We start from the raw sequence: 13171 nt of genomic DNA on the forward strand, positions 1-13171 counted from the left end.
AGATGCTCTTTCAATTGATCAGTCAGCGTACTTAGCATCCACTCTTACTCCTGCTATGTTACGGCGGAGTTATGGCATACTCGCATGGAACATGTGAACTATGGTAGCTTTATGCTCTTACAGCATACATAGATACTAGATGGATTATCTCTTTTTGAGAGACCTCCTTGGCACTTATGCGAAGGATGTATTTTGGGAAAAATGCATCGGTTTTCGTTTCCCCATGATATTGCTTTTAAAGCCACAGCCAGGTTATAGTTAGTGCACTCAGATATATATAGCCCTATGTAGACAAAGTCATTGGGTGGATGTTACTATTTTGTGACTTTTATTGATGACTTTACTCACTTTTGTTGGGCCTATTCTTTAGTGAAAAAAGTTAGAAGTGTAAGATGCATTTTTGGCTTTTATAGCACTTGTTGAGAACCAATCTGGCTGTAAAGTAAAGACTCTCCGTTCAGACAAAGGAGGGGACTATATATCCTCTATGCTGAATTCTTTTTTGAAGCAAAAAGGCATTGTTCATCAGTTCACTACTGCTTATACTCCACAATAGAATGGGGTTGTAAAGAGGAAGAAGAGATGGCCAGATGTATGCTGAAAGCAAAGAGCTTGCCACACAGTTTTTGGATAGAAGCCGTTATGTGTGCTTGCCATGTTTTGAACACATGCCCCACCAAAGTATTAAAGAATGTTACGCCTTTTGAGGCTTGGAACAGCCGGAAACTTTCTGTTGGGCACTTTCGTACCTTTGGGTGTCTAGCATATGCACGCATTCCCCAGGTACTTTGAAAAAAGTTGGATAACAAGGCTGTCAAATGCATTTTTGTGGGATATAGCAGTGAGAGCAAAGGATACAAACTATATGATCCCATCTCTAAAAAGGTATTTGTCAATAGGGATATACTTTTTGATGAAAAATCAGAATTATCCCTTGCTGGTTTTGACACATATCAGGCTGCCCATGATGTATTTGAAGGGCTGCGGCCCATTGCATTTGGTGATTCAGCTGGAGTTTCAGCAAGTGAACTTAATCTTCAGCCAATTGCTCCATTGGAAAATGCAAAAAATTAGCCATTGGCTAATCTAAATATTTAGCAAAATGCTGAATCTGAAATTCAGCAAGAGCTTGTGCATAGTCGAGAGGCAAGACAAATGCCTAGATGCTATTTACAAACTATGAAAGATAGTCATTTGGATGCTCCCATGGCTGGTCGTACTAGAAGGCAAGCTTGTATGCATGATACTGCACATACCATGGAGTTTGTTATGGCAGCAAGTACAGTTGATGATGAGGAGCTTGAATGTTTTGAAGATACACAACATAGTGTGCATTGGATGGCAGCAATGCAAGCTAAGTTTGATTCTATCATTAAGAATCAAACATGGGATTTAGTGTCTTTGCCCATTGGGAAGAAAACCATTGCAACAAAATGGGTCTACAAGCTGAAAAGGAATGCTGATGGATCCATTAACAAATATAAGGCAAGTGCGCAGAAGAAAGGCATTGGCTTTGAGGAGACATTTGCTCCTACCTCCCGCATGACTAGCATCAGGTCTATGGTTGCTTTGGCTGCCCACTTTGGATGGACTATGCATCAGTTAGACATTAAGACTACATTTTTACATGGGGAACTTCGTGAAGAAGTATATGTACAACAGCCCATTGGTTTTGCAGTTGAGGGATCCGAATACTTGGTTTGCAAGCTAAAAAAGGCTTTATATAGCTTAAAACAAGCTCCTAGAGCTTGGTATGCAAAGATTGATGCTTTTTTACTCAACCAAGGATTTATAAACAGCTCATCAGAGTCTACCCTTTACGTATATAAAGAGGGGGGATACATGCTGATCATTTGTCTATATGTTGATGACCTTTTGCTTACAGGCACACATGCTGATCAGATTTCAGCATTTGAACAAAATTTGTAGAAAACTTTTGAGATGTCGGGGACTTGGGGTCTTTGCATTATTACTTAGGCATTCAGTTTATACATGATGCTACAATCAAGATACATTGGTAAACTCCTTGAGAGGTTTAGCTTACAGGATTGCAAGCCAGTCTGTACACCGATGGAACCTGGACTGACGCTGTCATTGCATGATGACAGTGATTTGTTTGATATACACACACATGCTCCAGTAGTTGGATGCCTTATCTACCTATGCAACACTAGGCCGGACATACAGTTTGCAGTTTCAACCCTGAGCAGATATATGCATCAGCCACGCATGTCACATTGACAAGCTGTCAAGCATGTCTTCTGTTACTTGCAGGGTACTAGATCTCTTGGATTGCTTTATGCCAAGGAGGGACCACTGCACTTAGATGCTTACAGTGATTCTGATTGGGCTGGTAATTATGATTTACGTCACTCCAATAGTGGAAATTGTTTCTTTCTTGGCTAATCTTGCATATCTTGGCTTAGCAAGAAACAGTCCACTGTTGCCACATCGTCATGTAAAGCTGAATACAAGACAGCTTTCACTACCACACTTGAATGTGTATGGATTAGACACTTGCTAGCCGATCTGGATGTATCTGTCACAGAGCCTACTCCTTTGTTCACTGACAGTCAAAGTAACATTGGAATAGCACGGAACCCAGTGTTTCATGCACGCACAAAACACATTGAGATACATTATCACTTTGTCAGAGAGAGACTACATGCAGGAGATATCAGTCTTGTCTATTGTCCTACTACCAGTAATGTGGCAACATCTTCACCAAAGCTCTTCCTCCTGACAAATTTGAAGCATTTCGCAATGCTTTAAATTTGATCTCCTTTGGTGGCGGATGACCCTTGTATTTTGATCACTCTTCACTCCAAGGGGGTTTGTTGGGTTTCACTCACGTCTACGCTCACAGAGGAGTGTCGGTGATCAGTAGGACACTAAGACACTTTTACTCTACATACAAGAGGTTTTTTTCCCCAAACTTATTCTCTTTTTTGTATGTGTCTATGTTACACATTTACGGGTACTTATCATGTTGCATACACTTTCGGGTGTGAACACCCCTTACAACCCTAAGGTTTAAGGATTGTACTTTGTACTTTCATTCCACACTCTTTCAATCTATTACATTGTGTGTCATGCCTCACTCTCCACACTGTCTATTGCACTCTCAGCTCAGCTTCGATCCTCTCAACCTCTCACAAGAAAGAGAGAGAATTCTTGCACAAATACAAATTTGATGAAATAGATTAATAATGATAAGGTGAGATGAAAGTACCAGTGATAGGATCTAAATATATAGGCAAAGCTATGTAGCTAACTATTTGGCCCTATTTTATGTTGGAAACTGTAAAGGTCTTCACACTTTTAACACACTCACACACATAATGTGTGTTCACACACAGGGGCATGGGGCATGTATATTATTAACACAGAGAGTATAGATGATCTCTATTCAAATCCCCAAAAGAGTGTTAATCAAATCCTCAAATAGACAAGGGGGTGATCATGCAAAGATTCACATGAAAGGTGGCTGGTAATGCAAAGTTACCCAAAGAAAATTTGAAAGTTTTTGGGAAGCCACTAAACAACCTTTGGGGTTAAACAAGTTCCACACATCCCACTTTGGGTTATACAAGCTCCAACTTTTTTCCTTGCCACAAGTACATTGCAATATATAGTGACTGTTAGCAGTCATGTTTGTTATGCTTTGTCATGTCCTACCTGTAGGCCTCAGATGGGGACATTAGGAGCTGTGACATGTCTGTCATGTGTTTTGATGGAGGCAGCTCATTCTAGAGCATCCATTTCTTCTCCCAATTAGCTTTGTGTGCGTTTCTTGCCTCTATCTAGCACTTGTGCTGATCTAGATTGCTGATTTGCCACATCAGCATTTGTTGATCAGTTGCCAACATTTATTGCTGCCACATCAGCATTTTATGCATGTCAGCCAGCATTTATGGCCTCATTTATTGCTGGCTAGCCAGTTTATGGCATATTTGGCTATATATAGCCATGCCCAACTGGCTGGTCATTATTCATTCTCTCTTTTGGCAGGTGCTCCATCAGGTGGATGCAGTCTGCATGCAGTCTTCTCCTTCTCCCTCATGGATAGCAGCAAGCTGCACACTCTCCATCTCCATCACTGTCATAGCCATTGTCATCTTTATTCAGCCTGATCCAGTGCCCTCACTGACACCTTGGGCTGTGTGCAGGGACTAATTAGCCTTTATTGTATTCAGCTTTCCTTCATTGTTCAATGCAGATTTTTCTTCTCTTCTTGCTTTCTCTTCTCCTCTCCTTTTTTCTATGAGTTCGTGATTCTCTTCCATTGCCCACTCTCACATGGACACATTGCCAAAGTGAGGATTCCGAGGTTCTATAAAGAGAAGACCACACTTAGATTGCTGTTTGGAGTAGATTTGTCACGAAAAATGAAGAATTTTTGCATTGTTCGGGCCTTGCACAAAGTGTGCAGGACATCTATAGCTCCATTTTGCAAGGTGTAGCTAATTTTCCCTCCATTTGCACTCCCCAACATAGATCTTGGCTTATTGAGAGTGGTACTTCAAGTCATACGACTCCATGAGGAGATTTGCTATAGGATCTTCGTACATCTACAAGTACAGTCATTGTTGGTGACATTTCAATGGTACCTATTAGTGGTGTTGGCACTTTGCCATTATTGTCAACCCGTTCATCAAACTTTGTTTCAGAAGTCCTACATGTCCCAAACTTTGGCTTTCCACTCCTCTTTGTTCATGGCCTTACTAGACTCTATATCCAAATTGTCTTCACAAAGCTGGCCATTTTTGTTGAGGATTCTTCTACAAGAGCTCTTTTAGCGACAACTTGATAGGAGAGTGGCCTCTGCAAGCTCCATTCCTCTTCTCTTATGCAAGGCCCTCTACAGCAGTTGTCTGTTGCTACACCCATTCCCACTTGTGCAACATCTATTTCACAAGTTCCTTCCCATCCCCAACCCTCTCCTCCAATGTTTCTACCCCCAATCCATTTCAAAGGGGAATGATATCGATGATGCAGCTATGAATATCCTGGCCCCTAGTGTTTTAGAGGGGATTCCCAACATCGTGAGGAGCTTCTTCATCGATGGTCTACATCAACCAACTTCATCGGCATTGGCACTCTTCCTATCGCCCTCGGATCTACATTTTCTTTGGCCTTCAACGATGTCCAAGATCTAAGAGGGGGTGTTAGCAATAATGTTTGCCATGCTTTCTCATCTCCTGTTGGCGAACCTCGGTCTGAGTTAAATGGGGACATTAGGAGCTCTAACATGTCTATCATGTGTTTTGGTGCAGAAGGCAGCTCATTCTAGAGCATGCATTTCTTCTCCCAATTAGGTTTGTGTCCATTTGTAGCCTTTGTTTGGCACCTGTGCTGCCCCAAATGGCTGCGATCAGCCTTAGATGGCTGCAATTTACCACATCAGCACTTTCTCATTAGTCGACAACATTTAGTGCTGCCACATCAGCATTTTATTCAGGCTGGCCAGCATTTATGGCCTCATTTATTGGTCGGCCAGTTTATGGCATATTTGGCTATATATGGCCATGCCCAGCTGGCTGGTCATTATTCATTCTCTGTTTGGCAGGTGCTCCGTTAGGCAGCTGCAGTCTTCTCCTTTGTCATGGATAGCAAGATGCATACTCTCCATCTCCATCACCGTCACTGTCACAGCTGTTGTCATATTATTTAGCCTGATCCGGTGCCCAAGTTGATGCCTTGGACTGCGTGCACAGACTGGTCATCCCTCATTGTATTTAGCTTTCCTTCATTGTTCAGTGCAGACCTTTCTTCGCTTTCTACTTTCTCTTCTCCTCTCCTTTTCTCTCTATGTTCGTGATTCTCTTCCATTGAGCACTCTCACAATGACATACTTGAGCCTTTGGGAAAAGTGATTTCTGCAATTGAGTACTAGCAAAAGGCATTAAATACATACCTGCAAAACTACAATTAGGTACCTAATAAGTAATCCAATGTGCAACCACAACTACTCACCTAGACTGAGGCCACTAACTAAGCTGTGTAGTTTCAACCCAAGCACACTTAGCCCTACATGTCTGATGTACTGCATGGTAGCTAGTAAAGCTTAGTTACCCATGACCACCCTAGGTGCTACAGTGTTTGGTTATGATCCTAGGAGTGTCTACTGCACACTTAAAAAATGGGACCTGTCATGAGGACATAACTGCACATGTGAGGTGCAAATCAGGTTAGTCCAAATCAATGAGCCCAAGATCAAAGGGAATCAGCGGATGTCAAAGGCAAACATTCCTGTACTTGAAGAACTTTTGCCATTTTGGGAGAGATTCAGCTGACAACTCACCCTTTAGAGGAGTTGCACCCTCTGGGAGGCACATATGGGCCTGCCACACGTCCAAGCTAGGAGTTGACTGTCAGCAGCTGATGCAGAAGATAGAAGGGCCTTTGAGCCTAGGTGAGATCTATTCAAGAGAGAGAGAGAGGTCTTGAGCCTCCATTGGAAGATAGTAACACCATAAGTGGATGTAGAAGCCAGTGCTACTGGCAAAGGCAAGGTGTTGTTCAAAGAGTGCAGGTAAGAAGAGGTGGTGGTGGGATGATCATGTAACAAAAGGTATAAGACATTGAGCAGGGCGGAAGAGGGAAGTGGGGCAGGAGGCAGGACGTACCAAGGAGAAGGAGGTGGGGCAAAGGGCAGGCCTAGCAGACAGAGAACAAGAGACAGGAATCTGGGAAGGAGATGGGCCCCATGGGCAATAGAGAGGAGACAGAACAGTAGGTAGGTCAGGTGGGCAAAAGAGCATTGGGTGGGGGGAAGGTGCCATGCTGGAGAAGCAGGCAGCAGGTTGGAGAGGCCGCTAGCTAGCAGGGAAGGAGGATCTTTCAGGGAAGGGTTCAAGGGGAGCTGCAGGAAAAGAATTGAGGGAGGGAGGGAGGGAGGGAAGGAGGGAAGGAGGGAGGGGGGGAGGGAGGAGACTGAAGTGGTTAGTAGCTAAGTATGAAATCTTATAAAGAATAACACAGTCAGTGGATTTTCACTCTGATGACATAGTCTGGGGTTGCAAGTTCTATCGTAGTAGTATGTAACACATCTCATTACAACATAATATAAGCATTTAAGTCTACAAAGGCACCAATCCAAACTATGTAGCACTTACTTTCGAAGCTGGTCTTGTAAGCAACAGCTTTTTCAAGATAAGCCCCATTGAAGGTGCTGCCACTGAAATCTGCTTCTCTCATGTCAGCAGAGGTAAAGTTTGCTCGCCTACATACAAGAGGAACAATAAACTGCATCACAAATTATCTCAGCTTGAAAAACAGGAAACCAAATAACAAACAAATTATCAAACTGATTTCAAGATCTTCAATATGCTACACATCAAACTGAAATGCCAACTGTTTATAATACTGAGACATGTGGTGATAATACATACAAAACCAAAGTAAGGATAGCGTGCCATTTGAATAACATATGTTTGCCCGCTTACCTCTTTAAAATAGCTTGCAAAACCTCAACATAGAAATTCCAAACAGTGTAGTCTATGTCCAAACTGCAGAATGCAAAGATAATGACAGCATAGAACCATTGCAGGTGTTTTCCCATGTTTAGGGACATGGACTCATGTGCCAGCATATGGCTGCATCATGCACTCTGGTCTAGTTCAAGATTTTAAACATGAGGTTACTCCTAATGAATACTATAATGAGGCTCTAACAAAAGGGACCAACTGTCCAAGCAGCGAGAAAGCAGCATTCACCTGTGGATAGGTGACATCTGGTATAGAGAAAGAAAAGGAACTAGAAGTAGAGATAGATGATCTTAACCCTAGCATGAAGTGCAATCCTAAATTGTTGAGAGAAGAAGAAAGGAAATCTATGTTTTGACCAGGAGATGGAGAGATAGAATGAGTTTGAGAAAAAGAACTTCCAATACCATGCTCAAATAAAACAAATGTTAGATATACCTGCGGAAGTACGCCTACGTCAAGAGCCTCCTTAATTTACATTTACATACTCGAACCAGTCATTATCTGGATCCTACATACCAAAAGGAAAAACAGAGAAGGGTTTTGATTCTAATAACTCAAAAGGATTAGATGAACCTGACACTAGGCTTGGCCGTGATGAAGAAGATGGATCGTTGGTCACCCCAAATGCCATATATTCTCCCTAATTGAAGAGGTGCCCAGCCTTACCAACCGATCCAGATGGATTGGGGACAAGATTTTCAAGAGTTGGAGAGCAGCAGCTACAACCATACTTGATATGCATGTATTCTTGGAACTCCTCATTTCTCATGAACCGTGTATCTGGCCAAGATAATGCCTCCTCAAGGCCTTGCATGATGAAGAAGCCTCAAAACACAATGTGGCATCCCAAGGAGTCTAAGACATTGTGAATTGGTTACATGTCCTTCATGTATCTCACACAAAACAAAGCTCTCCACAATAGCCACGGAATACTCTTTACAAGAGCACCAACTCACCATGCGAAGATCAGCTAGGATTTGCATAGAGAAAACATAGATAGTACAACCACAACTAAAACACAATAACTCAAACAATAATGCAGAATCCCTAAACGCTAAACTCAAAAATGCAAAAATACAAACACAAATAGTTAAAGAAGAGAACTTTGAAGTGAATGAATCAATGTTGTAAATGAAGGAAAGAGTGTATAGAATGCTCAAAGGCAAAGCAATGGATGTATTGGAGTGTAATGTCCATAGAAGACGGATCCCGAGGGTTGCAACTACCAATCGGAGCTGAGAGACTACTGAATGGGGAAGGGCAACAGGCTGATCACCAAAATGCAGCAGTCTAGAGGCTGAAATGTGGTAAATACAGCAATTACAACCATTAAAGGCTGAAAACTAGTCACTCAAGCTGTAGATAGCATGGTGGCATCTGTCAAAGGTTTGTCAGATGTAGTATGGGCTTGTATTGTCAAAAATGATAGCAATCTGATGTCCATGCAGGAGAAAATCAGTACGGTGGCCAGCTGGAACAGCAAATGCAGGCTGTCTGGGGGCATTTAATATAGTCGCCAGCAGCAAGAGTACTCACCAGGCAGCAATGGATAGACTGATGATGATGTGGCAGCAGTCATGTGGGCTGGACAGTCACTAACGGAAGGCTAATGGCTAGAAATCTGAAAAAAACAGGATGGGTTGAATGGTAGGCAGTCTATTTATTTTTAGAGGGAAGAAATGCTCTAAACGCCAAAACACAAAACCAATCGTATGACAACGCATAGACAGATAAACACAAAACACAGTTAGGGTTAGGGTCAGGGTTAGCGTAACTCAAAGACAATGAACACAATGAATAATAAAGTGAATGAATAATGAGTATACAATGCTCATGCAGCAAACACACTAATTGAACCTCGAATTCTCGTATCTCTAGGATCAATGCAAAGGTTATGAGCTATGGAGTGTGTCGTACTCCGAACGGATCCTAAATCACAACAAAGGCAACCTCTGAGTGTCGAACACCAACAAATACAACGAAGGAAGGCTGGATTTGATGCAGACAGTAGTGCAGGAGAGAGAAAGACTAAAAATGCAGGTACCTGAGGGGAGAGAAAAACTAGGCAATAACTATTAGGTGCAAACACAGCCTGTGGAGGAGAGAGAATATTAGGGCAGCAACCAGAAACTGTAAACATAGCCTGTTGAGAAGAGAGAAGATCAAGGCGACAGCTCCAGACTACTAGGCAATAGCTACTACACACAAGTAGTGAAGGTTGGAATCAGGCGCCAAATGTTAGCAGATAGCTAGGGGATCCTCTAACCATGATATCTTTCGCAAACGGGATATGGGTGGTAGGGAAACAGAAACAGCTCTTGAAACCTGCAAAAAAGGGATGAAGGGAGAGTGTTGGGCTACGTGTCTATTTATAGAAAGTTTTGGGTGCCCAAATTAGGCTTGTGCATGTGGGACACATTAACTCTCTAGGATCGCGTTTCTTTTTAAAATAAGAGGATTTCTTCATTAATTAAGCGTGTTTTGGGACTCTTTAAGTCAAGTTAATTCATTTTTAGCTCAACCACCTCTCTCAGACCTAAAATTGAGCCATGAGAAATAAGCCCTTTATGTTTATTTTCTTTTACCCCAAGGCATCCCACCCCAAAGCAGCTAGGGCATCGAGCAAAGGTTGCACGTCAACTGCCCAGTGACCTACCAAGACTACAAAGGCGATGGTTATCTTACAAAGGAGCCTAAGTAATCACCCTAGAGAGGCTAGGGCATCAAACGAAGGGTGCACATTGGCTGCCCAAGGGCCTACCAAGTCCTACAAAAGCGGATGGAATCAACAACTGACTTTTTTGTTTTTGTTTTTTTTATGGCTTTATTTTAATTTGGACAAAATATTTAGCATTAAGCAATGGTTTCAAATCAATTTTTGTCTCAACAAAATCACCCTTACTAATGACATTGCCCTCGTCATCATGCTCGGGCTCTCTAATCTCTATGTGAGAGGCAGTTATAGGCATATCCTCGTAGGCCGAACTAGGTGTTAAGAAACACGAATCTAGAGTTAGATTGGCTATGGTGGACGCAAGTCATAAACACGAAACATGATTGGAATGAGAAATTGTAACTCAAGTGAATTAGGTTTCAAGATTAATTAGCTCGAACTCATAAACACACTCTTGAGTTGACACAAAAGAGAAATACTATATATTGCTTTAAAATGAGAGCCAAGTACATATTTTTATAGCCTTTGGGTAGTTCCACTTTACTCACTGTGCTTATGGGATTCTGAGCCTTTCTCCTAGAGCATACATCATTTGTTCTTCCAAACATCCCCCCCCCCTCAAATGATGAGTTTCTATACTTGCTGGCTTTTGCCCCCCCTCCCCCACATAAATACATGGCCCAAAAGACTAGCTCATAGATAGCCTAGTCAAGTTAAAGCTTGAAACTTTACATCTTTAGCAAGGGTTTTTAAAAGCAACATCCACTATGGGAAACAAAGATCCACTATGGGAGATACAATGGAAAATTCTTCAAAACAATCTGTCTGAGTTGCTTTTCGGTAGCGAAAGCATCTTCTTTATTCATGAACTGAATTTGATGGTTGACATTTTACACCTGTTGTGCTCTTTTACAGTGGAAACATTCACTGGCTATGTGGCCAGTCTTACCACAATAATGACATGTCATCCAAGCTTTCTTGTCGGTGTTAAATCCTCACCCTTTGCCTTTTGCTCCATAAGCTCCTTTAGTGTGCAAGAGATTGTCTCTAGGTGTTGAGACAACTTCCTTTGCATCCTTGTTTTTATATCTGTTGTCTTCATCCAATAGGGAATGCTTAATGTCCTTAAGTGAGAGATTTGGAACATTACTTAAGGTAGATACAAGGTTCTCATATGGCTCTTGATTTACACTTGCTAGTAATATTGCTATGGCTTCATCTTTATCATTGTTCTTTTTTAGAGTGGCAAGTTGAGTTTTTAGACTCTTACACTTATTAATGTGCATAGTCATAGAAGAACTATCTTTTACATCCAATTTGTAGAATTACATGAGTAGTTTTACCTTAGAGTTTTTAGCCTATCTCCCTAAGATTTTATCAAGTTCATCCCACATACCTTTGGTATCCCTGATGCCAGAGATATGATGCAAAATATCATCTGTCAATCCCCAAGCAATGATGTCTATAGTCTTGTCGTTCATTCTCTTCCATTCTTTTGTCTTTGGTTGGACTTCATCAAAGGTCTCGCCTCCTGCATCTTCTTTCTCGCCATCTCTATCTCCTACATCATCTTCAAATAGATCCCATAGGTCTTAGCACATGAGATGATACATGTCTTCTATTTCTATGCATGGAAACCTTCATCATTAAATTTGGCTATTTACTTAAGATACATCATTTTTTAGATAAGGAGGTCTTAACGTAAGTTTATGGCACACCCAAGCAATGTCTATCCTTTTACTGCAAAATTGAGAGTTACAAAGGTTAAATCAATGGAGCATTCCACACACAATAGCTTTCTACAAGAATGTAAATCGCTTTTGGCATCAAGATCAGTTACATCCAATTTGCGAGGAGAAAGAGAACTTAACAAGCAATGTGAACAAAGTTTTGAGTGTGTGGGAGAGGGTGTGAATGGAATTTAAGTTGAACTAGATTGAGAAGTGAGTAAGCGTAAAAGAGGCTTGAATGAAAGGCTCAATTAGATAAGGCTTTACTTTAGCTTAGATAAAGAAAATCTTTTCATGAGCTGAAAGGCATGAACCTAGCGGTGCAAATTTTTGTGTCCCTCGGTATGAACTCACTGTACTTGATCCATGCAGGGACATCCTCTTGGCAGCATGTGATGGATTTGTGGAGGCTACACAAGCTGCTCAAACTCTCTTTCTTTCTCACTATCTCTGTGTGACAGAAACAGAAACATCCCTTGCTTAGCACCTTCAATACCAGCTTTGAAGCAAGCTTCTTGATTGAACTACAAATCACTATAAAACCAACCTTCCTCCTCGGATAGGGTGGTAAATAACCAGATTAAGCACACTTTACAGCAATTAACAAATCTACAAAATTAAAATGCACACTTTACCATATAATCTTAGACATTGGACGCCCTGTTGGCCCCAAAACTTACACCCCTTTCGGTATTTATTTAACTTAATTGAAGAAGAAGTTGATCTACAATGGGATTCTCCCAATCCCTTTCGGTATTCCAACTTCCCTTGCTATCCAAAATGACTAGCAAGTCTTCAATCCGATTTGCCCCTTCATTCAAGCAGTCAATTAGCCTTCACCGGCTTTGATGGAGATGAAAAATACCCCAAATTCATTGATTTGCTAGTCCCTCCACTTGAATTTGACTAAAAGCAGCTTCAACCCTGTTGAATCCAAGTCTTGGAGCTTTCAATTTCTAGCACGCTTGTCGAGGCTGCTACTAAACCCTAATTTCTGCTGCAAATTAGAGTTTACAGCAAAGAAATCTGAAATTTCTCAACCTCTAGTGATCTCAATGCTGTAATCTTTGGAGCAAGGCCATAGAAAGGCTCGGAGATAAGAGAGAATGTTGAGGAGAGAGAAAATTCAAACTTTCTTCATGAAAAACTGAAGAAAATCTGTCATTTACTGCTGTTGCATTGTCTCAACAGCTTGTAGATGCAAATAACTGAAGAAAATCAGTCATTTACTGCTATTGCCCTGTCTCTACAACCTGTAGATGTTGTCACATGCTGTT

At 41.5% G+C, this 13171-nt stretch overlaps 1 protein-coding gene across 3 annotated transcripts in view; it reads right to left on the reverse strand.

The window, feature by feature from the left end:
• LOC148010396 (Pentapeptide repeat-containing protein) overlaps window positions 1-13171 on the reverse strand; it is an 84506-nt gene that overhangs the window by 23888 nt on the left and 47447 nt on the right. For all 3 annotated transcript variants that reach the window (XR_015689589.1, XM_087672189.1, XM_087672188.1), the window contains exon 4: window positions 7119-7225. Coding sequence is in view for 2 of the 3 variants with exons in the window: in XM_087672189.1 (XP_087528315.1) it covers window positions 7119-7225 (107 nt within the window). In the remaining variant the exon portion in view is untranslated. The remainder of the gene's footprint in view (window positions 1-7118; window positions 7226-13171) is intronic.

Source organism: Lygodium microphyllum, chromosome 29 (assembly GCF_053477565.2).
Source record: "Lygodium microphyllum isolate KBCC chromosome 29, Lygodium_microphyllum_v1.1.10, whole genome shotgun sequence".
NCBI lineage: Eukaryota > Viridiplantae > Streptophyta > Polypodiopsida > Schizaeales > Lygodiaceae > Lygodium > Lygodium microphyllum.